This window comes from Apteryx rowi, unplaced genomic scaffold (genome assembly GCF_003343035.1).
Source record: "Apteryx rowi isolate R43461 unplaced genomic scaffold, aptRow1 scaffold_363, whole genome shotgun sequence".
NCBI lineage: Eukaryota > Metazoa > Chordata > Aves > Apterygiformes > Apterygidae > Apteryx > Apteryx rowi.
In genome coordinates, this window is record NW_020450119.1 from 421,069 (window position 1) to 444,103 (window position 23,035).

Sequence of the window (23,035 nt, forward strand, 5' to 3'; positions counted from 1 at the left end):
AGGACTTGTTTTGGAGGCTGCCAAAGGACTTGGATGCTGAAGAGCCTTTTATTTCTGGTGCAGAGAGGGTAGTACACGAATGTTTTAGAGAACAACATTTGTCAGAAACCACTTACATTTTCTCTAAGAAGGTGTATCGAGAAGCATTGTACGTGAGGGGATTCCGAACAATGGCCATAATATCTTCAGCCCAGCTCTGGGAACAAACACACAAGGCAGAGGCAGTTGGGCATTAGGGAACTGCAGTCAGTATACAGGATCAGACACTGAAATGGCATGGACCTGGCCTGGCAGCAGTGCCAGGCTACGAATCTCAGCGACTGCTCCTACTTCCTGGGCCTGGCTATATCACCTTCCTACTGCCTATATATACTAGCAGCTGGAACTTTTCCACCTACTCCTCTCAGCTGGCTGTTTATCCATACAAAGCACAGGAAGGACAAAAATGACACACTAAACTTCTTCCACTGGTCCTGCATGCACAGAAGTTTCTAGAACTACAGAGGTACCATGCCTTACTGGAACACAATCCTGTGTTTATAACCTTGTCAGAAACACTGACAGTGTTCAGGTTCCCTGTCTTCCCCTCTCCTTTCCTACTCTCCCTTGAATGCTCCAATCCATAGTGTTTCCCAGTGCCCCCTTCCCTCAGGTTGTGATACCTTGCCAACGTTCTCCTTGTAGGACACAAAGTTATGGAAAGTGAGATCCACCATGTCAGGGCCAGACACAACAGTTAGAGTCTTAAGCAGGAAGGTGCTGTGTGGGTAATCCAAGTTAAAAACCTCTCGGAGCTTCTGGCACTGCAAAAGAAAAAAAAATGGGGATGAAGGGAGAATGACGCTAACTGCTAACCTGAAAAAACAGGACCTAATCCAAACCTTGACCCAAATTCATACCAAGCCTCTTTGAAGCTTGCAAAATTGTTAACGTTATCTTCCTTGTCTTTCATTATTTATCATTTTTATTCTGGAGTCTGCATTACCTGGATCTTCCAAGGAACAGAATATTGTGACTAATACCACTGCACAACCACACTATTTTGGCCTGATGAAGTACATACTGGAGACTGCTCTTAAAATTCCTTGTAAAACTTCAGCCTGAACTTGCAGACAGGCAGATGAGTATCTGGTCTACTCAAACTAGATGTGCATACCAAGTTATTACAGACAGCCATTTGTCAAAACACTGATAAGGTCTTTTAGCCTAGCACTCTACTTTATACTACAACCTCCCCGCACCACAGGGAAGATGTTGTTTGGGACCCTGGGAGGTCTACTAGGTGTAGACCTGGTTATTGGAGAAATGGACTCTCTCTCCCTCCAAGTGCTGCTAGTTTTCAGTTCGTAGAGTTGTTTTTTTTCCACAGCAATTGCAGTATCCTACAGTGATGGCTCACCAGAGATTTGTTTTGTTAAGTATAGGGCTCATCTGATTAGTCATACCTGGGTTTCATCACTGTATGAAAGCATTTATAGAATTCCTTTAAATTATTTGGCATTCTCTGTGTTCCTATGTAAGGCATCACTAAGCCAAGGTATCCTGGAGTTATACTAACAGTCGCTGTTTATTAATAAAAGGATAACATTCCCACATCCTAGAATAAACCACAGCAATTCATTATCTAAAGTGCAGGAGAAATCCATATCAAAGCAAACAGGGAGGCTATCAAAGTGCTTGCTCCTTCAGAAACTAAGGGCAAAATTCATACTCGGGCATTGTCAGCGCAGCACGTCAGACTCAGAATTTTAACTGGAGCTAGAATCTGAGCCCTCAGCTGCACAAATGTAGTCAGTTAGATGCACGACTGAGTCACTGCAATTCAACAAGTTAAAACATCAGCGATACCCTAACACATTAATAATACCACACATTAAGTTCAACAAAAGAGGTTTTAGCTAAATGACTTTACCCCTTCATTTGCCGTAAACTTAGAGCGCATACAAAATTAGTGCCCACTGTTCAGTTTGTGTTTAGTGACTTCCTAAGCTGCTATTAATTGGATGATGTCTGAGTTTTTGCAAGTTGAGGAAAGTGAACTCCCTCATCTTAGACTTTTATGGACCTCTAACTTGCCCTAAAACTGATTAAAAAAAAAAACACGCACAACTGTTTGCTTTTATCCCACAGTGACTCAAATCCAAGCAATTCCTTTTCTGCTCTTCACTTTTGGACTGTAATACTTGAAATTTCAAAACAGATTGGCTTCAGGCATTCTCATCGGTTTGTACAGTGTCACACAAACAACTGCATGTATATATTTTATAAGGCACTATGCAGGCTTTTTTCATTGTATTTTTCTAAATTTCCAGAACACTTGCAATTTTGACACATATGTGGCAAACAGACATCTTTAGGAAAAATAGAATGGGCAGGATTATAACTCAAGATCATCTGACTACTGTATGCCGCTTCATAAAAGCAACTCCTCTCAGGGGCAGCTCTGAAAGCTGTATAATCCAAGAGTAATTGGAAGGAAAGAAGGTGGAAGTCAGTCAGATAGAAGGAAAAAATACCCAGAAGATTTGCCTATTTTCTAATAGTTAGGGAACTTTTAGAATGGCACATTTTTGCACTGTGAGCAGTTTTCCTTTGCAGAAGTGAACAGCACCCACATACCCATACCTCCTTCCCACACTCATAGCAACCTCTTCATGGAGGTTAACTTCTCATTACAAGTGGCAAAGTGTTAGGACTTTTAGTTTCAAGTTTAACTTCATCTCACAAACCTGCTGGCATTTGTTCAGCTTCCTTACCTCTAACATTGTAAATTATATGAAGCTAAGACAATAGAGAACTTGTGGTTTATGCTGAACTCATTTCCTGTATTTGTTACAAGCTAACTCCTCCCATCTCTTCCTTCTCTGTAATCCGGTGTCGCTTGGCTCTCCAGCAGACATTTGTGTTCATGGTATGTTTCTAGCAGGCTGAAAGCTGTATCGGAGCTTCTGCCTTTCCAGCTGTGCTCTGCCAGACAAACTTGACACATGCAGTGTTTCACAGTGCTTTGGTATCTGATCACCTTCTTAAAACAAGTTTACAGTTCGCCTTAGCCTATACAGCTTTTTATACCCCAAGTACTTTGAAAGCATTAACTTAAGATGCCTCATAACACCCCTGTGAAGTTGCTAGCCTCATTTTATGAGAAGAAAACTTCACAGAGAGTAAAGGAGAAGAAAGGATGATCTTGCAAGGGATCTAAATTGGGTTATATTTTCCCAGCAACTGATTCCTGCCTGGCCTTAAGCAAGTCACTCAATTACTTTGTGCTGCCTATTTTACGTGGAGATTATCTCCCCCACAGGATAAATGCTATGATGCTCACCTAACACTTAGTGAGGACAGTGACAGAGAACTAGGGACATGTTGCTTGTCCAAGGGCACAGAACCTGATGCCAAGTCTGGCTCCTTCAGAACACGTACTCCTTCAACACTTTGTGCTGCAGCTTCACTGCATAATGACTTAGTGTCACATTGCAGCAGGCCATTAAGGAAAAATAGGAATTGCTGCATGAAAAGCAGGACAATCATATTATCCATGCAAATCAGAGCAAGGGAAACATGCTTAGCAAATCCACTCAAAAAAACGCAACCCCAAAACAACCCACCAGTGGAGTAGTTCAACTACAGATTCAGTTTTTATTTCATTTCCCACCCTCCTGATTTCCCTAAAATCCTCATCTGTGTAAACCAGATTCACAGTCTAGAGAAAAGCAAATTCTCATGCAAATATAAACAAAGGACCAGTCCTAATGCAAGAGACAGAGAGACCAGTCTTTTCTCCACTTGAAAGAGGATGCAATCAAATGATAGCCAGGTTCTGCTGCAGTTGCACACATTTACTACCCTGTGGTACTTTTGTATCTTCAAGAAAATAATTACATGATGCAGGGCTTGTGATACTAGAGGACTGGACTTGACAACCCAAGCAGTCTCTTTCAACCCTACATTCTTGATCATGACATGCAACAGCACAGCAGAACAGTGGTACCAAATCTGTGAAAAAACTAAGCACAAGAGTAGGTTTATTATCAAAGCTGTAAGAACGGGAATGAGAGAAAACACTAGCAAAGAGCAAATATGTCCAAGCCTCTCTGGTTGCTGCTTCCTGTCTGGAGGGGGGATGTTGCTGCGGGCTGAACGACTTTTGGAAAAGAAAGGTTTTGTTTGGTTACGAGAAGGGAAAGAGAGCACCAAGATTATTCACGTCTTCGGCCCTGCAGGTAACGCTCATGTTCTTATTAGTAGCACTGTTCCATCAGCAGATTCAGCAACAAGACCCGTTGCTGAAAGCTCACTAATGCCCAAGGTGGGGAAGGCTCTCCTGCTATCATTTGCACTGTGAGGGCCAGCCTGTCTCTGCTCCAAGCAGCTCAGACCTGAGGGAGAAGAAAATGAAATGCTCTTAGCTTCTACTGCCTTCACATCTAAAGGAACTGGGAAATGCAGTGGCACGCAGATTCACAAGGCACAAAATAACCTGCAGCATTCTGGAATCAAGCAGGAACAGACTGCAAGGGAGAGATCCAGACTGTACATCCTCAGTAACTTCTGTCCTCACAGTCTAAGAGCTCACACTGCAGGAGATAGAGGAGGCAGTAAAATAGCCCAGCATGGCAAAAAGCCATTTCATCAGATGTGACTGTTTCCTTGCTTGGCCTCTGCTCCACTATTTTACACATCAATTTGCAAGCCACTGGCTCCTGCTTGCTTTTCTCTTGCATTCACACATATCAGTGTGTCTCCATACAGCTTCTTGTGATCACTCTCTCATTTTGAGGCCTGAATATCTGAAGTTGCTTAGTCCCAACCTCTAAACTGTGCTCACACCTATAGCTGAATCCACCATGTAACACCGAGATGACGCTCGACCCTCAGAGCTGCCACTTTCTCTCTGCGATGCAGCAGAATGACTGGGAGCCCACAATTAGATTATAACTCGTAGCTCAGCATTCTGCTCAGCTTTGACTGTAACGTGAATGCTCACTGCATTAGTAGTTCCCAAACACTACAAGTTCATACGTTCCCTACTCAAAATGCCATGTGTGAAATACCTCGGCACAAATTTCTCCCTTGTATACATTCAGGCCAGAATCTGCATCTCTGGGTTCAATAATGACAAAACGTGCATGGAGGATGAAACTATTTCATAATAATGAGGGCTAGCCAGAAAATATAACTTCTGTTATTATGAAAAGTGACACTTGTTTTGAAGCCAATGCCTGATGAAATGTCTAAATAAAACCTAAGATGAAGACAATAGGCCAGCAGTCTGGCCTACAACATCACATATTTTGGTCCATAACTAATTATTACATTCTGTGCCAGTGTTCTGGGGTCTTAATGAATTATAAGGAGACAAAGTGGAGCAGCCGTTATTGTTCCTTGTTATTCAAATGAAAACATAGATTTGCATTGTAAATAACATCTTGATCTGCTTTGGCAAGCTGCCGGACCACATTTAATGGCTTTTTATCTTGTCTCATTTATGTTCAAAGTCCCTGCTAATTCTTATCTTTATTACTCTTGAACCTGAGCCAAAGTTCATTCTGCCCTGTCTCTCAAAAAAATTCCCATCAAGAAAAAAAACTGGAGAACATTCTGAGTAGCTCTCAAAGAAAATAAAACAAGGGGGTGAGAAGGGGAAACCTGCACATGCATAGAAGAGGTCATGGGAGGACTCTAGCAATCCGCGTTCCTGAGTATGGGCTAATATACCAGCAGATGACGGCTCAGGAGGGAGGGAAGGAACAAAGCAGAGACTCTCTGCTGAAAGAGAACAAGTCACTCTCTCATCTTCAGGCAAGTTCAGTTCCAGGAATCATTTCCCTCTGGGGCAAGTAGCAGAGTGGCCCTTCTCACTTGGGGGTGGCTCCTATTGCTGCCAGCTCTTAGCTACTTGTTTCTTCTTTCTTGTCAGACTTTTATATCCAATGGGTACTATTGGCTGATGACATCTACTCTCTAAGCACTATTCACAGTCAGGAAGGAAGTGCCACCAGTTCCTGCCTTCCAGCTTGCAAGGACAATACAGTGGCCTGTACTGGTGAGGGAGGGCATACCACAGCAGCTCCTTTCAGAAGTGGTTTTCTGCACAGGAACTTCAGTGTTACTCTTTTTGCTCTGCCCAGAGAGGTTACAAACAAAAATCCCAGTCCTCTTCCTCACCATTAGCAGTGGGAGAGTGCTAATGTACTTTGAGAAAGCAGGTAACTCCCAACACCCACATTAGAAGCATCCATTAGCAGAGAGACTCACTTCACCTCCATTACTCTGAAAAGCTCAGTGCCCGTTTGGCTATCACAGAGCCCAAATTACAGCCAGAAAGTGCACAGAGCCTTGAAGAGCAAAGCAATAGCACAGATTTCCTCAGTAAAGCACTCTCCTTCCTTGTAAACTCCTTTAGTCACACTCTAGTATGAAAAAGAAATCACAAGTTTTGCCACACAGAGGCTGTGGATTTACTATGACTGCTGTCACTTACAAGGAAGAGGAGGGGAAAAGGATGTCTGATTTGTTATTGATGCTATCGCAAGCTCTTCTCACAGCTGTGATCTTGCTCTCCTTGTCTTAAATATCATTCATTAGCCCTTTTCCTCTGTTTCTGGTCAATGAAACAAGTAACTATTAAATTTCAGCAGTTACATCCCATAACCATTCCAAGCCATTATTTTCTAATACGAGAGACCAGCACTCTTTTTCACTCTTCCTCCCTTCATCTCTAATAGATCCTTCTGTGTTTGTTTGCTTTGTCACACCAGTTTTTCACATTTATACCTTCCTGCAATTATGCACCAGGCCTGGCTGCCGTATCTGGAAAGTGTGGTGATTCATGTTAAGAACTTCTTACTGCTTTCTGCATTCTTTGAGTGCTCCCAAATTCTGTTCTCAGGAAGGCCAACTGAATACACAACTGATGTCTTTAAACAAGCTCTGCAGAAGCATTTGGGATAGTACAGACATATGTAAACAGGAAGTTTCCAGGACTGGCACATTTCTCCCACTATTTTGGTTCAACACGCGTTTTAATGACCACTCAAGACCCTCCATCATCCCATAAGATAAAGATGGAGAAGTAGCCAGCCTAGCGCATGTTACTGCATGTTGTCATAGAAATGCCAGAAAATCTCACAAAATAAAAAGGGGACAGTTATGTTAAATGAGCCTCCCTAAGTGACATGCACAATTCAAAGCATTTGGGGATTTTCACAGCAGAGGTTGTCATGACATGCATTACATGTTGAAAACACTTAATAAATCACCTAATGCTTTGACCTTTGTTTCTTTGTTTGTAAAAACCGAATTGTTGCACTTCCCAGGACTGTAAAATGTAGTCTCTGGCCTATTACGATGGCTAGAATGTAACAGCTATTCCAGGTCAACCAAAGATTCATCTAGATGCTTGGGGAAGAGTAAAAGAACAGGGCAAATGTAAGAATACTTTCCTGACACATTTCTGCAGCTTCCAGCAATTTATGGATCAGCAGCTTCCTAAATTAGAGGCATATCTGGTATTTAATAACCCTCAAGTAGCATTTCCTTCTAGACCTATGATTTTTTAAACTCACGTATGTTTTCACTGCTTGTGCAGCAAAGCGTCCCACAGCGCAATGACAACATGTAAAACAGCACCTCCTTTTGCTTGTGCTGAACCTGCCTCTGGAAAATTCCACTTGATGCGTAGTTCTCACACTGGAAGAAACACTGAGCAAATGCTTTGTGTTCACCTCCTCCAATTTTGCAGCACTCTACCATATTCCCCCACAACCTCCTCATCTTTTTTTAACAGACTTCCATCTCTGTCTATTCAGATGCTCTTCATTCAGAAGCCATTTCATACTTTTATTACTCTTGCTGTCCTTCTCTACCTTTTCCAATTCCTCTTTATCTCATTTGAGCTAGGGATACCAGAAATGCTCAGAAATATGGATGCATTAAGGATTTGTACAGCAGCATAATGATATTTCCTAATTCTTTCCTCATAATTCCTAACATAATTTACATTTTTGAGCAAATACTACTGAACAGACTTGATGTTTTCATAGATTTATCATAACCCATGATCTTGTTTTTGAATAGTAATGGTCAGCTCAAAAGCCTGTTGTTACAGAAGGTTAGTATTGTTTTTTCTCTGTGTGCGTTGCTTGATGTTTATCTGTACTGAATTTTATCCTGCATGTGATCATCCAGTCAGTCAGCAATACAGACTGTCTGCAAATCAGCCCTCATTTTATTACCCCAAATATCTCAGTACCATTGGCAAACTTTGTCATGCCACTAGTCACCACCTTTGCAGATCATGTATGAATATACTGTATGTCACAGGCCCAAGCGCAGCTCTTTCTGGGACTCGACTGATTCTCTCTTCTCAAGAGACCACTTATCTACCTTTTTTTCCTTTTCTCAAGCAGTAATTTTTCCATGCACAGATCTCCGCTCCTATTCTCTTCTGTAAAAGCCTTAGATTGTGATGGGACTCACACAGGCCACTTTCCAATTTTACTGAAAAGATTTTAAGCTGGCCATGAACACAGCTGCTGTTTCCCCTCCTCCTTTGCTTTTTGCTACCCTGGTACTACTCATGAATTTCTTCATACTCCTTTCCAAAAACTTTTTGGTGTTTTTATTAAAAATTCCTGTTTCAAAAGGTCGTTCTCACACAGTAAGGTGCCATTTTGTCTTTTGATAAGGATTGTGGTCATCACAAAACTGTACTGTGAATTACTCTCAGAAAACAGGAGTTGGTTTTGTTTCCAGAGCAATTCCTTGCTTGTGAGTAGGGCTCATCACAGAAAGATGCCATTTGAGTAGAAATTCCTTCTGTCTAGGGGCAACACTGACACTGCACTTGTGCGAGCATTTTTCCTGATAGTCTCCAATGAAAGTCTTCCTTAACTAATTGCTAAAATCTAGGTCTTTTTTTCTCCAGCCTGGCTGCTGTCACCAAAGGAATTTCTGGCCTTGGATATTTGGTCTCAATACTTCTACCATTGATTTATATTCTACATCAAAGTTGAATTTATTTCCTAAGCAGGTATTCCTGAAGTTTAACATCATAGAAAATGGCATCCCATGCCTCTTAAGAAAGTTGGCCTTTCTCTTAGTGTTCAAATAGTGTTCATTCTGTCTGAAGTGTAACATCTGGTTCTATTAGCTCTGAGTATTTTATTTCCCCAAATCAAAAAAGTTTGAGAGCTTTTTTTTTTCCCCCCAAACATTGCAGACAAATTTTTTAGGCTTGTTGAAAACTCATAGATATATTTTTTTCTAGCAAATTTCTAAAAAGCAGCTCAGATTCTCAGAGGAACCCAATACAATTTTTTAAAAATCGTATGAAATTTGTATTGTTCTTGAACTCTGCTATGCCTTTGTAATCCATCTCACTACATTCTTTTGAGAAACAGGAGTCTCGGAGAGCTCTAAATAGACACTTTCACAGTGATATTAGGAAAACAGCCATACTTCTTACGCAAAGAGGCTGCTCAAGTCTCTCAGTATATATTGCAAAATCTTCCTCTTTTACATTAGATTGAGAACCACCTATGTTATTATATGGAGCCATTATTTTTACTCCTTTGTTTTCTTTTTTTTCCCCTTTTCCCATTTCAGTTTTACTTCAATTTTCTGCTTGCTTTTGTCATATATGAAAAAGTTAAAATAACAGGATAAAGTCCTAGCATGAATAACTTTGCTACAGAAAGCTTAAATTATAACTGAAACCAAAATCAAAGCCATAATCATGTGCTTCCCTTCAGTCTCCTACCCTGCAAGCAGACAATTTAAACTTACTTGAAAATAAAATAAAAATTGTAGCACTACTTTTTCTTGAAACTACATATTCTTCCCTTTAAAGGGGAATAAAAAACACTTTGGGTTTGAATCTCGCTGTAACTACAGGTTTGTAGCTGCCTTGACCCAGCCTGTGCATCTTTGCACAAGGGAGAAGCTCTGGTGACTCAGTACAGAAACATCACGAGGCTCCTGCAGGACTTCCCATGTAGCTCAGTGGCTTTATTCTTGGCCTGGCCTGTACATTCAGCCAGATGCAGGGCAGGGGAGAGAACACTGCTGTTGGGCACAACAGAAAAGGGCTGTCGTTTTTCCAGCTTTCTGACATACCCTTTCCAACAAGCTCAGACACCAGAGTCTGGAACTGTCTTTCTTTAATGTGCACAGAGGAGTCCTGGGGAACCTGCCTCAGCTTATGCCAAAGCCCTGGGCAGGTTTGCCTTTCCTGCGCAAACCGTTGGCAGAAACAAAGTCATGCACTTACCTTGGGGATTTTGGCAAATCTCCCTACTCGAGTATCTCGGATGCTGGTTATATCCAAAATTTCCATTTCCTACAATAGAATAAGGACAAGGAAGATGAAGGCACTGGAAGAAGGAAAGACAAGACCATTACAGAGTCTCTATAAGCTGCAAAGCAGGTCTTAGCTAGAGCTCTTTACTGGAGAAGAGGTCTCCCACCAGGAACAACGTAGGCAGGGAAACAGTAGCTGCCGACATGCTAAGCTGGCAGGCTGGATAGTGTAGAGGAGGCATTGGTCTGCAACTCCATCCTCTTCAGGGTGAGACCAGAGGCCCACTGCAGATTACTAGGGCTCTGGCATGTGGGATGAAACATAGCTCCTGCCTAGCCATACAGCAGGCCTCAGTTTTCCTGAATCTTCACTGCCAGCCTCTGGGCTTCTCTAGCCTAGGAGCTTTAGAGGCTTTTCTGGCCTCAGTGCAGGGACACTATTTGGACTATTTGGTCATGGAAGAGGCTCAAAGCCTGAGCTGGCCCAGAGATCCAGGCAGAAACAGAGGCAGCAGAGCCTAAACAACAATTCTGCCAACTACTTACATTGGCAAGGAGGGAATGGGGACACCACCACACCTGTACCTTCACTTCAGGGCAGGCCACAAATTGGCAGGATGAGGATGCTAAATCAGGGCTGAGTAAATAAAACCCAATAAAGCAAATAGTGTCATCTTTGAATGAAAATGGATAACCTCCAGAGAGCCCAGGCAGAACGCGAAATGCTCCATAAGCACTGCGGAGGGAAGGCACAGCGCTCGTATTAGCCACATGTCCATCCTACTCCATCCCATTTGGTTCAACTAATGGAAATATGCAGTGCAGAAAAAGCATGCACAAAGATTTAATACATGAATGAGCACAGCCTTTCCTACACTACTATTATATCCTCTCACTTCTGTACCAGAGTCAGGTATTGCTTGCTGGACATGGAAGTCCTAACAGGAGATGGAGTGTGCAACATGCACAGGCTTGTCTGTATGAGAAAACTCTGCCTCAGTAATGGCCCATATGTCAAAGCAATCCAGAATCTCCTGTCACTAATGTTCTGAGCCTTTCTTTTGTCTCTACATATTCAACACAGAGCAACAGAGCTGGAAGACAGGCAGGACCATCTCCACCTGGGTCATTCCCAACAGACTTTCACCTAATCTGTTCTGAAGCTATTCCCATAGGAGAGATTCCACAGCCTTCCCTAAGCAACTCACTCCGTAGCCTCACTGTCCTCACTACTGGCTACTTGTAGTGTTTTTTTTGTCTGTTTTTTAAATATCCAACCTGAACTTCCTTCCCCTCTTACTAATCTGCCTGCTCACCATGGACCTGGAAAACAAATCATACCTGTTGCAGCAGATAATATAGTTTTCCAAGATCACAATAAAAAAACAATGTGGATACTGTATCTTCTGGCTGTATCTCCATATTCTTGTCAAGTGGGATGGAAATGTTACTTTTAATCTCACTCCTTTCTGAGTCCCTAGGGCAAAAGTGGTGCAGTAGTCTGTCTCTCCTCTCTCTCTCCCCCTGCCCGTGTCCCCCCTTCTCTCTTCTCCCTCTTCTGCCTCTATCTTCTCTCCTCTCTCTCCCCCTCTCTCCCTCTTCCCTCCCTCTCTTTTCTCATCTCCCTCTCTTCCTCCTCCCTGTTCCCCTCTTTCTCTACCCCTCTCCCCATGTCCCTCTCTTTCTCTCTCCCCCTCCTCTGTGTCCTTCTCTCCTCTCTCGCTCCATGTCCTTCCCTCTCCTCTCCTCTCCCCTCTTCCTATGTCCCCCTTCTCTCTCTCCCTCTCTCTCTCTTCTCTCTCCCCTCTCCTACCTCCCTCTCCCCATGTCCCCCCTTCCTTCTTCTCTCTCCCTCTCCTCTCTCTTTCCCCCCACTTCTCTCTTTTCTCCCTCCCTCTTCTCTCTCTCTCCCCATCCCTCCAGTGTCCCCCTCTCTCTCTCCTCTCCCTCATCTCCTCTCCCAGTGTCCCGCTCTCTCACTATTCATGACAAGAGGATCTCAAGAAGAGCCAGCCACAGAAAGGTTAATAAGCCACAGGAATTCAACAGAAACTATCGATCATACCACCCTATGATACATGTGTGTAAGCCCATCTCTTGTCCCTGGTCACTGTGCACATGACCTTCACCAGCTCCCTCTGGCAGCTTTCATTTGCCCCTCATCTTTGTTAGCTCATACACTGCCTGCAGATTCCTTCAGAGAGTGGGAAAGATGCCAGACAAATGCTTCCCCAAGGAGGTAAAACAGGCAGTTGCTCCACTGTGGCTCTCAGATTTGTTTACATTTTATTTTATTTTAGGTGCTAACCAATGGCATTTCTCAGCAAAATGAGACACCAAGTCTGGGCTTCTTAATCTCAGCAGTGCTTCCTTATCCCTGCCCCTTTCCCAGGTAATTAAATCCCTCACAACCATAACATGGTGAAATGTCTCACTTTTGAGGGACCATGACAGTTCTCCAGCCCCATGTCTGTACACCTGCTCCAGAGCTACCATTTCATCTTGCTATCTGGCTGGAACCCTTACAGCTCCACTTCTACCACCAGGAGCAGCCCTTGAAAGGGAGCATGAGAGTGACAGAGACAACTGAAAGGAGAGTGCATCTTCTAGAGGGATGTGGCAGTCCCCAACCTTGCAGCACCATGCTCTCAGAGGATACAGCTGTGTGGCAGCGCCTTATCCCAGCTGGCACTGGGGCACAAACTTCCAAGGAAGCAGACCTCATCAAAAAAAATCAGGTTTCTTGGCCAGGGTGCTGTGCAGGACTACTGTCTGTATCTCTTTATCTACCATGCCTCTTCAGCATGTAGGTCACGAGGAGGAAGTTGAGCTGAACCACAGCTCCGCTCTGGAAAGCAGAAGTAAGCCCAGCCTTCCACCTCCAGACAGCCAGACCTCTCCACCCATCATTGCTACTCAGAAGTGAGGAACTGAATCTTCTTTCCTAAATTTATTCCCTCTCACTTTCCTCCAGCATCAAGGGAACCAGCATCCTGTGCTTTACCTCGACAGTATGTGCACATAGCACCTTGGCCTTAGAGGAGCCCAAATCACTCTCCATACCTGGTGTAGTCTCTACATCACTTCCTTCGTTATTTTTTTCAATCTCTAAAGCATCAACAGGTCAGTTAATTACAGCACAGACTGCACACAAGGCACATGTTAGCTGAAGCTGCATGCATCTAATTGTGTGCATCTTGCAACTGGACTTCTATCCAACTTCACCACTACACACTTGGGACAATCTTTTAGCTTGCTGGGTAACAGGGAAATCAGTACTACTCCTTCCTGTCAAGTCCTTTGAAGCACATCTAATGAACTTCACAAGTATAAGACTGCCTGTGTTACAAGCACAAAAAAGCCATGCTCATCTGTCTAGCATGTTTGTAGCTTGATCTCCTGTTCTTTTCTGGAATTCCGAAGACAAATCTGCCATTGAATAAGCACTAGTCTCCCATATGCTTTGTGGGGGGTTTCCTGCTAAGTGGAATGAGTGTAGTTTGCTCTCTCAAATGCAGTATTCAAGCCTGTTTGGCATTTTAATTCTTAACAAACTTGATCTGACAATTCAGAGACCAAGCTGTGAAATCTTGGCACTTACCTTATTCTGGTAGGTCCAGTATAAGTAAAAGCCCTTTGGATCTACCCGAAGAATCACAGGAGAAGCACTTGCTGTTTCCTGACAAAAAAACAGGAGGAAGAAGGTTAATAGATTATGTGACATGGAGAATCCATTATGGAATGTAGAGTTTCCAGTTCAAATGTAGTCCCAGTTGGGGGAATCATCTTCTGTGATTTATGCAAATGAATTGGATGATTTCAATGCATCTCCAGAGTAACAGCATGAGGCTATGGAAGTAAATCTCTACTGAAGCCTAGGTCTCACCTATCTTTATACATTTAGCCAAAGCAAATCCTGGAACTTTCTCTGCAATGAATAGAGAGAAGAAAGTCCTTCTAGATGTGATTCAGCTGTCATTTGAATTGCCCTCTAAGGCACCTACTTCTTTCTACGGGCTCCAGAAGCAGCCTATGACAAGCAGAGAGAGCACTCATCTGTGGCATCTACCATCTAGGTATCTACATTCATGCTAGTTATCTGGGCTCTCTTTACAGTCAATGAAAGTCAGAAACTGTAAACAGTTCTAGCCAGAAAGAGTTCAAGGAGGGGTCCATCTAATACAACTGATGAATCTACCTGAGGAGATAATTCTTGAACTCCAAGGACTGGCTTTGCACGGACTACAAAAAGAACATAAGCAATCAGCTCCTATTTAAACTCCCACACTATAGGCACAAAGATGGATGAAATAATTCAGGATCCCATACAACACAGAGGGGTCCCTCCAGGTCAGAAGCAAGGCCATACATTGCAAAGGAAGCATAGGCTGCTGTGAGGTTGTGTACCTCACCTGTGAATAACTAGGGTTGCTTCTGCATTTCCAGTTAAAGGCAACTTCAGGACAACATCCATTCTCATCTCACATGCAAGCCTGGGCTAAATGACTAAGCGCGAGCTCTTTGGAAACAAACATAAGGAGTGCTTGGTGCCTCAGCTTGGGCCCAAACTCATTTAGTCAAGATGACTCCTGAGTTTACTTAACATCTGCTGCCACAGAATATATGCTCATAAGGCCTATTGGCCATTTCTAGGAGGGCTTCAAGTTTACTGCAAGATGAAATATCAAACTACTGAGCTGAAACCTGTAAAGCGTATGGAAACTGTATTTGCCATTTGGCCTTGGGCTCTTCAGTTTTCTATTGAACTCACGCTTCTCTCCAGAGTGTAACTATATTTCCAGGAACTTTCATTTTCAGGTTCAGTATTCTTCATGGGCAGTGACCACTACAGTAAGATATCCCTGCCATAGTGTGTTGTATGTTCTCTTTTCACTACCTACTGCTTCCCTCATGCTGTCCTAGGGACAATGCTGACATGCGCAGTGTCAGGCCTGCGTCCTCAGAGCTCCCAGCTGGCTCTCTGAATACATGGCCATGAGCCATGAAGAGCAAAACAGGCGCTGTAGTACCACTACTGAGCATTGCGCCATGGTTCTAGATAAGGTTATCTTCCACCAAGCAGCTTTTTTAAAAGTTGAAGCAGCAATAAGGTCCCCTGACCAAGGAAGCAGACAGCTGTGGGGTGTAGGTAGGCCCTCACAACAAGGGTGGCTCCTGGCAGCAAAGGAGATGGTGAATTCTGCAGAGGACAGTCTGGCAGCCAAATAGTCTTCTGCTCACATTGTAGAGTTCAACTCCAGGACAGAAAGCAAGTGTTGTCTGGTAAAACCCTGTAATGTGGTCTGGCATCTTGTGCCAGGCTGGTGCATAATCTTCAAAGGATAGAAAACATCTTCACTTGTATTTAGAGGGTTAAGAGTCAGCATAGAGCCAAATTCATATGTGTCTGCTTCACTTAAAAAGTCAGCTACTACATTCCACCACCTGAGGTTTTGGAAGTGTTCCCAAGCTAGTTCTTGAAATAAACTATCTGTCATATAGTAGGATCTAACTTCAAGTCTGGATGGCAGCCCCAGCTACTAATGGATGCTAAACAAGCCACAGCAAAGAGTTGGTCCTTCCTCCAAAGCGTTGCGAGCTAACTTAGTGGAACAGGTCAGAACAGTCCAGAATATTGGGGATCCTATTGCACTCTCCTCGAGAGAAGATACTACAAATGCTGCATCAGATGTAGGCACCGAAAAAGATGTGCATCTTTGCTTTACTCTGAAAAACTGTTGGGTGCAGCAAAAGCTTCAGTCCAGCTCCAAACCGTACAGAGTGATGTAAAGAGCCAATCTGATCTACCTTCATTCCTTTGTCTGAACTACTTGTGGAAAGAGTTCTAAACAGTTATCAACAGCATGACCAGGTCACTTGAAAAAGTGAGACAAAAAAATTCCCAGGTTCCATGACCTCTGAAGAGCTGCTTTTATCCTCCCACTCCACTAGCAATCCTGCAGCCTGGAGCTCTTGCCATTTTCTTCTGCAGCCTGTCATAACCGTGGAGCAGGAAAGTATGAGGAGATGGAGCAATGTGACCATAACATCCGACTCCTGAAGGTTTTTGTTATTGTTGGAGGTCAAGTTTGTAAACTACATAATAATTAGGAGCAGCCTTTTCAGGAATGATTACAAATCTGTAAGCCTTAGGCAAAAATCCACACAGGATTGAGCTCCCTAATTCCCACAATTTCAACATCAAGTAAACACTCTGTGGGTCTAGAAAGTTTAACTTGATTCACCTTGGGTTTCAAGGGAGCCTGAAATTCCCAGTAACTCCAGATGAAGTACTTGAAGAAACAGCTTCAAGTTTTTGGGAAAGTGGTCCCCCAAGCCTGAGACATAGAAAGTCAGCAGCAACTTTTTGAAAAGCCCAGCCTTTGCTTTGGCAAGTTTGGCTATGGATTTTCTCAGAAACCAAATCCCTGTTCAAACTCAAAGAAGGTGCACTTGCATTCTGCAGGCAATGGTCCCACTGGAAAGAAAGGAAAGGATGCACTTTTCACTGAACCCTGGCCTCATCTTCCTGTTTATATAGGACAAGTGGAATTTCTGCACAGTGATATTGCAACCTGTATTCATCAGCATCCTTCCTTTCTGTTAGCAGCATATTACATTACCTTCTCATTTCTTAGTGTTGCTGAACAACTCCTGTTCATGCTGCACACAAGTAAACTACCTCCTCTGCACATACTGCCATGGGTCTTAAAACTCTATGCCAGCTCTACACCCACGAAAGTAAGCATGATACTAATCCCCCCCCACATTGCTGCTGGAGGCTCCTTCTGATGTGTCTCATTTGCGATACCACATCAAACCCCGACATCTTGTGGGGGGTGAACAATCATAACCTGAGCTGCTCCCTGCTTTACCAACCTTCACACACCTCTCAGTAGCATGCACAGATCAAACTCAAGATGAGATATGGGCAGTTGCCTCTCCCTTGCCCGGGTGAGCGGGTATTGGCAGAAATCCTCTTTCATCTTCTTAGAAAGTGAGGAGGGGGACTATTAGATTGAAAGGGAGAGTTCCCAAATTAATTCTTTCTCTTCTCCTGTCCACACTTTCTTCCCCTCACAATGAAAGGCAAACAGAGAATGCAAACTAGATATTTTGAAGACACAAGAACTGAGCTGGATAGAGAAATAGCTTTTTACAGCCCCTACCCCAAAGCAAGCCTTTGTGAACAGTGCAGAACAGAAGAGAGGCAGGACAGTCCCCTAGTGCTGTTAAAGCACAGGCCCCTCTCTGCTTGGCCACTGTACATTTGGTAGCTTACAGACCCACAAGCTGGGCAGGAGTGGGAGGACATGGCTCACCCTCTGATCCACTCCAGCAACAGGGCCATAAGAGGAAGCGACTTGGAGTCCGATTGCCTCTCCATCCGTAAAGCATGGAGAATCTTCCTGATGAGTAAATCTTACCCTCCACCCTCCCAGCAGACATGTCCGAATGCAGCGTGTGCTTCTCTCCTAAGGAGACATCTGGCTCCCAGCACTGACTGCCTTCCTGGCTCACAGAGACAGGACCCCAGGGTCCTACATCAGAGAAACTGCACGCTGAACTGAGACCCAGTGGCACATTTCTGCATTTACTTCTAACCTCCACAGTAAAGAGAGGTACAGAAAGCACACATATGCTCCCTTGTTTTTAACCCTCAACTCCCCTGCTCCTCTCAGTTCCCCCTCCCTCTCCAGACATAACTGGTACAACACAAACATTTAGAGTGCCCCATCCCCCACACCGAATATATGCTCCCAGCTTCTTCGCAAGCCCTGACCAAAATGTGAGGTCTACCCTGCCACCATGCATACACTCTAGCCCAGCAAAAACCCCGGTACTCACATCATCCCATTTGATGAAGCGCTCACCCTTGGATAGATACTCCTTCACCTCTGGGGGCTGCAGGATTGGGGTAAGCATCGACATTCTGTTCTGCAGATGTGCCCCTCAGCTACCAGAAGCAATAGCAGTTGCACGGTTCACTCCTCCTTGGCCCCCTCTTCTCTATCGCTGCCTCTCACATGGCAGGGCTCTCTGCCATTGCCACTGTTGGCATCAGAAAGCAAACAGCCTCATATCCCAGGCAAATTTAGGAGGGGCAGGGACAGGCAGGCGAGGACGGATAAATCTGCATTGTAAATTAACTGCTCTCCAAACAAGCAAGAGAAGCTCAGCCCAAGGTCACCTAGAGGAAAGCTTGTGATGGGCTCAGATGCCCGTGTGAGCATACGCGCATGCACACTATCCCTCCAGGAGGGACCTACTCCTCAGAGTTGTACTTGTGAAGTGCACGGTTCTAACACTTCCGCAACTGAACTTCCTTAAATGTTCTCTTTGACGAAGTGCAGACATTGCCAGCCAACATTCAAACTATTTCAGCAGATGTGGTTACGGAACAGCTGAGAGTTTGGCTACAAGCAGACTGCCCCCTTCATGTGACGGGCCAAATACCATGTAAAATAAACGTAATCTTTGCTCTGTACAGACTCCATTTGTGGGACCCCTTGCTGCACTGTCCAGTGTTTAACAGATTTCTTCTCAGATGGCATCTGCAAAGAAAGGCAACATCACCCTATTATGTGGCTAAGATCTGAGGCACAAAAGACATTAAAGGACTAGTCCAGGGTATCTGTGGCTGAAACAGGTATCAGCCCTAGGTATGACAGTTTCTCTGTAGCTGCTTTATCTGTTAGGGTCTCTGACTTTCCTTCAGGGGTAAATCACAAATAACTCAGGTCTATCTTTTAGGCTTGTCTGTCTTCACCAAACACTCATCATCACTACAGCTGGTACTGATTTGTGGCTGGCAGGACGTGAATCCTAAATATCCACAATTCCCTCAGACCAGGCTGAGTGAATGATCTAGCAAGCCTTCTAGCTAAGTTTGCCCCTAGAATAGAGGCACATAAGATTCATGATTCTGATGCCAAGCCAAGTACAGAGACACAGATGTGACTTTTTCCCATTGTGTTATGGGTTCTTTTGAACTTCGACCCCAAAACGAGACAGATAGCAGAGCAGATGGAAATTACACAGACAGATGAAACAAAACATTCACAAGAGCACCCAGGAATCACAATATTGTCCAACTTTCATCTGGGTCTACTGCGAATACTCTGGGAACACAGAATGGGAGAGATCTGTAAAGCAGGGAATATTATGATGAAGCTGCAGGGAAGTGTCAGAAAGTAGAATAGGTTAACGGCAAACGGCAAAAACAAGTCCCTGCTCCAGAACTTGGAGCAAAAGGATTATGTGTGGGGAAGGGGAGAAAAGCAATTTCTGCTGGCAAAAGCATACTGGCTAAATGAAAGGAAAGAGGCTTGTGCAAAGGACTGACATGGGAAAACTTGATTTTGGTCAAAGGCCATAACCCCATAGCTACTCAGAAGCGGAGATAGCTGCATTGCACTTGCTATAATGGGATTTCCATCTGCTTGGTGGGATTCTGCCCTGGTTCTCTTCTATGAAAGTCATAGARGTCATGGTGACTGCAATACTCAGGGCAGCCATTCTCCATGAAGGACGGGATTGTAAAAGGAAGTAAAGGTTATGTGAGAAGGGTGGGCGTAAACAACTCCCGCTGCAGAGGGAGCCCGCTGCATGGTTTCGTTGCTCCCTTCCCAACTCTGATTTACCTTGTCTGATAACAAGGCCAGCACTTTAAAGCAGGTTGAACAGCCTGGGGAAAGATGAATGAAGGAATCCTAAGGGCATTCTCAAATGTCACTGGCATTAAAGCTACGGAGGGACACTAAGTGGACCTGTAGCAAGTACTCTAGCCGAAAAAAGCAAAGTTGACAGCAATTATCAGACAGGTTTCTGCTGCAGAAACAGGACACTGAACAAAGCTAATATCCTTTCCACTTTCCTTTCATGGGTTTATCTGCCTGGTAAACTAAATAAGAGGGCTTCTAGATTTTCAGCTACTAATGAGTTTTCTGTACAAACTAATTTTTTTTTTCTTTACAATGCACTGTACCTTCTAAGGATTAATTGGCTACCCAAGCTGAAGGCCATTATCTCTATTTTACCAGGGCAGAGCACTGAACTGACCTGCCCATAGCTGCGGTTACCCAGTGTCAGAGCTCAGATTAGGAAATGGTAATCAGTCACCTCCAGTCTCACAACCAAGCCACGCTTGTGGTATTAAGTTTCTTTTGCATGTGTCTCAAAGTTACACTTGCTACTCAGGCAGCCGGCTGAGAAAGCAGTGCGGTGCTCCAGGCCCAGCTAGGTCAGTATAACCCACACCTCCTCACCTGCAGAGTTCTGTTACTTCAAAGCAAGAAAGCAGCAGATGACAGTGGCTCCCTAGATGCCAAAGGCCAGAGTTGGAAGAGTTCAGGGCCATCAGCAACAGCCTGTGACTTAGCATTAATGTCAGTGAAATTTTAAGTCCTGCTGAGTGGGGTTTGTTTTCTTTGCTTTCCTTATAAGCTTAGGAACACACCTGACACCGGACCCTCCAGACACCGTCACACCAAACTAAGTATACACAGAGAAAGCCCACAGTAGCACAGGAGGCTGCAGAGAGGAGGGAAAGCTGTCTTTCCTCTCACTGGATCCTTTCCACAAGGCTAGAGCAGTTTCAGGGCTGCTTTAACTTAGGGAGGAGCTATGAAAAGGATAAGGAGCATTTATCCTACTGAGAAGTGTGGCAGTCCTTCTATCTTCTGCTACACAGGCAAAGTGCTAAAGGCAGGCATTGGAGATCACAGCTGTGAAGAAGTGAAAGGTGGGATGTGCTTTGCCATCTGGTACTGTCAAAAGTAGAGGGGCTGCAGATGAGACCAGGCAGCAGCAACTACTGGTTCCAGTGGCCCATCCTGTATTTTCCACAGTTATTATCGCTCATGAGGAATGTCTGCTTCCTGCCAGAACCTGGGCCTCACAGAAGGGCTACTTCTATCTTGCATTCTTTCAGATCTAGAGATTCATCAGTTTTCTCTGTCTCATCGGTGAACCCAAAATATAGCGAGAACCCTGCCACAGCTTTACTTGCTTGTCTCTCATGGTCAGCTTTTCCTAAGGAATAAAATAATAAAAATAATAATCACCTCTGCCTCCCAGAAGATAAGGGACCAAGCTAGCAGCTGTTCTAAGTGGCTACATGGCACTGCACAATGCCAACTGCTAAGATCCCTACTTGCATAAAGACAGTCACTAAGGCTGCACCTCACATCCTTTTGCATGACCCAGCCTCCTTATCTTTCATTTCACACTCCTTGCTCTAGGTGAAAGCTTCCGTCCCTTTTGTGAAGAGATGACTGATGGATCAGCAGTAGAATAAAGCCCTCTGCCCTCTGTTGAAAGCACTGATATCGGACCAGGCAAAAGCAGCAGCACTTAGAGCAGGATTTACTCTAACTGCTCTTCATCATCTCTCTCCTGCAAGGCACATCACCTGGTTTATTCCCATGCTACATCCACTTCATTCCAAGGCCCTGTGCCTCTTTTGCTTTCTGCCCTTACCCTCACCTACACCCCACCACCTACTACGAGAGTTGGGGTAGGTAAAAATTTCCTGTTTTCTTCTGCGTTCCTTATCTCCCCTTTCCTACCTATCCAGCAGCCTCTACCTCCCACAGTCAAAGTGCACACAGAAGCAAAGTAGGCAGCATCTCCCTTCAGAGATTTTACAGGATAGAGTTTGTAGACAGTAATTTTAAGCCATGCTGTCTATTAAACTGCCTTGACTGGATGTCTCCCAAGTTTTAGCAAATTACACTGTAACCCCGATCTGAACGTTTTGCTAGCATGCACGCTTCTGCTGAAGTCTAAGAAATCTGTTCTGGTATTGTGCTATGATAATTCTACTTTGCAATGTGTAATACTGACCTCTAGTGAATGAGCTGTTGTATTGCATATGTAGCCTTTAGCGTTGCCTTCAGACACCAGCAAAAAATTCTCAGTAAGGCGAAACCATTAGTCCACCTCACTACTCCTTTTTAAACTCTTTTGTGCTGTGAACCCCGGGAATCCCAAAAGAATTACTGAGATCAGTAGGACCATACAGGCCAGTATTTTCTCACCATGCCTGGAGGAGAGGAGAACTGCTGAGCTTTGTGTGCCAGGGTATACTACATGTCCTACTTTGTGCCCAAACCACAAAGGCAAAGGATTCATGACAGCTCTCAGCTGACAGTGACTCTAAAGCTTGATGTGCAGAGCTCTGGACTATTAGATCTGAGGACAGTGGGCCACAGATGCCACAATACTGCAAGAGCAGTGAGATATTGCGTAAAAAGCAAAAGACAGTCCACCAACCACTGAGCCACGGTTAGGTCCAAAATGAACCTATTCACTAGGCAGAAACGTGCGCGAGTCTACTGCAACGCTATTTACATATCCTATACATTACTGCAGAACACATAATTGTTGCACGTATATGGCTGAAGCTTGCAATTCCTGAACGCCACTATTGCTGGCAAAAGAATGGAACTTTTCAAAACACATCATGAGCAGAGGAGCAAGGATGGATGAAGAAGAGCAGCACATTTGACAGAACGTGCCAGTCTTGTGTTACCTTGCAGTAGTTGAGCAGCATGAACAGGAAAGTGAGTTCTATCCAATCTGAAAGTGAATGCATCTAATTGACCAGTGTTGTTTGCCTACAGAATAAAGTACTGAACTGGAAATCAGGACACTGTGGGGTAAGCCCATCTTTGTTCTTGACCTTGTCAACTTTTCTTTAAACCATACCAGCCCAACTTATTTCAATGCT

At 44.1% G+C, this 23,035-nt stretch overlaps 1 protein-coding gene across 5 annotated transcripts in view; it reads right to left on the minus strand.

Annotated features, from left to right (window-relative positions):
* Nucleotides 1–18,578, minus strand: part of PLCB2 (phospholipase C beta 2) — a 50,627-nt gene extending 32,049 nt beyond the window's left edge. For 4 of the 5 annotated variants that reach the window (XM_026073165.1, XM_026073168.1, XM_026073169.1 and 1 more), the window contains exons 1-5: nt 18,151–18,578; nt 13,904–13,981; nt 10,274–10,342; nt 663–803; nt 117–196 (exon numbers count right to left, since the gene is read on the minus strand). In XM_026073165.1, coding sequence (XP_025928950.1) covers nt 117–196; nt 663–803; nt 10,274–10,342; nt 13,904–13,981; nt 18,151–18,234 — 452 coding nt within the window. In that variant the 5' untranslated portion in view covers nt 18,235–18,578. Of the gene's footprint in view, nt 1–116; nt 197–662; nt 804–10,273; nt 10,343–13,903; nt 13,982–18,150 lie in introns of those variants that run through there. The other variant, XM_026073166.1, reaches the window with a different exon arrangement.
* Between the last annotated feature and the right edge of the window lie 4,457 nt (nt 18,579–23,035).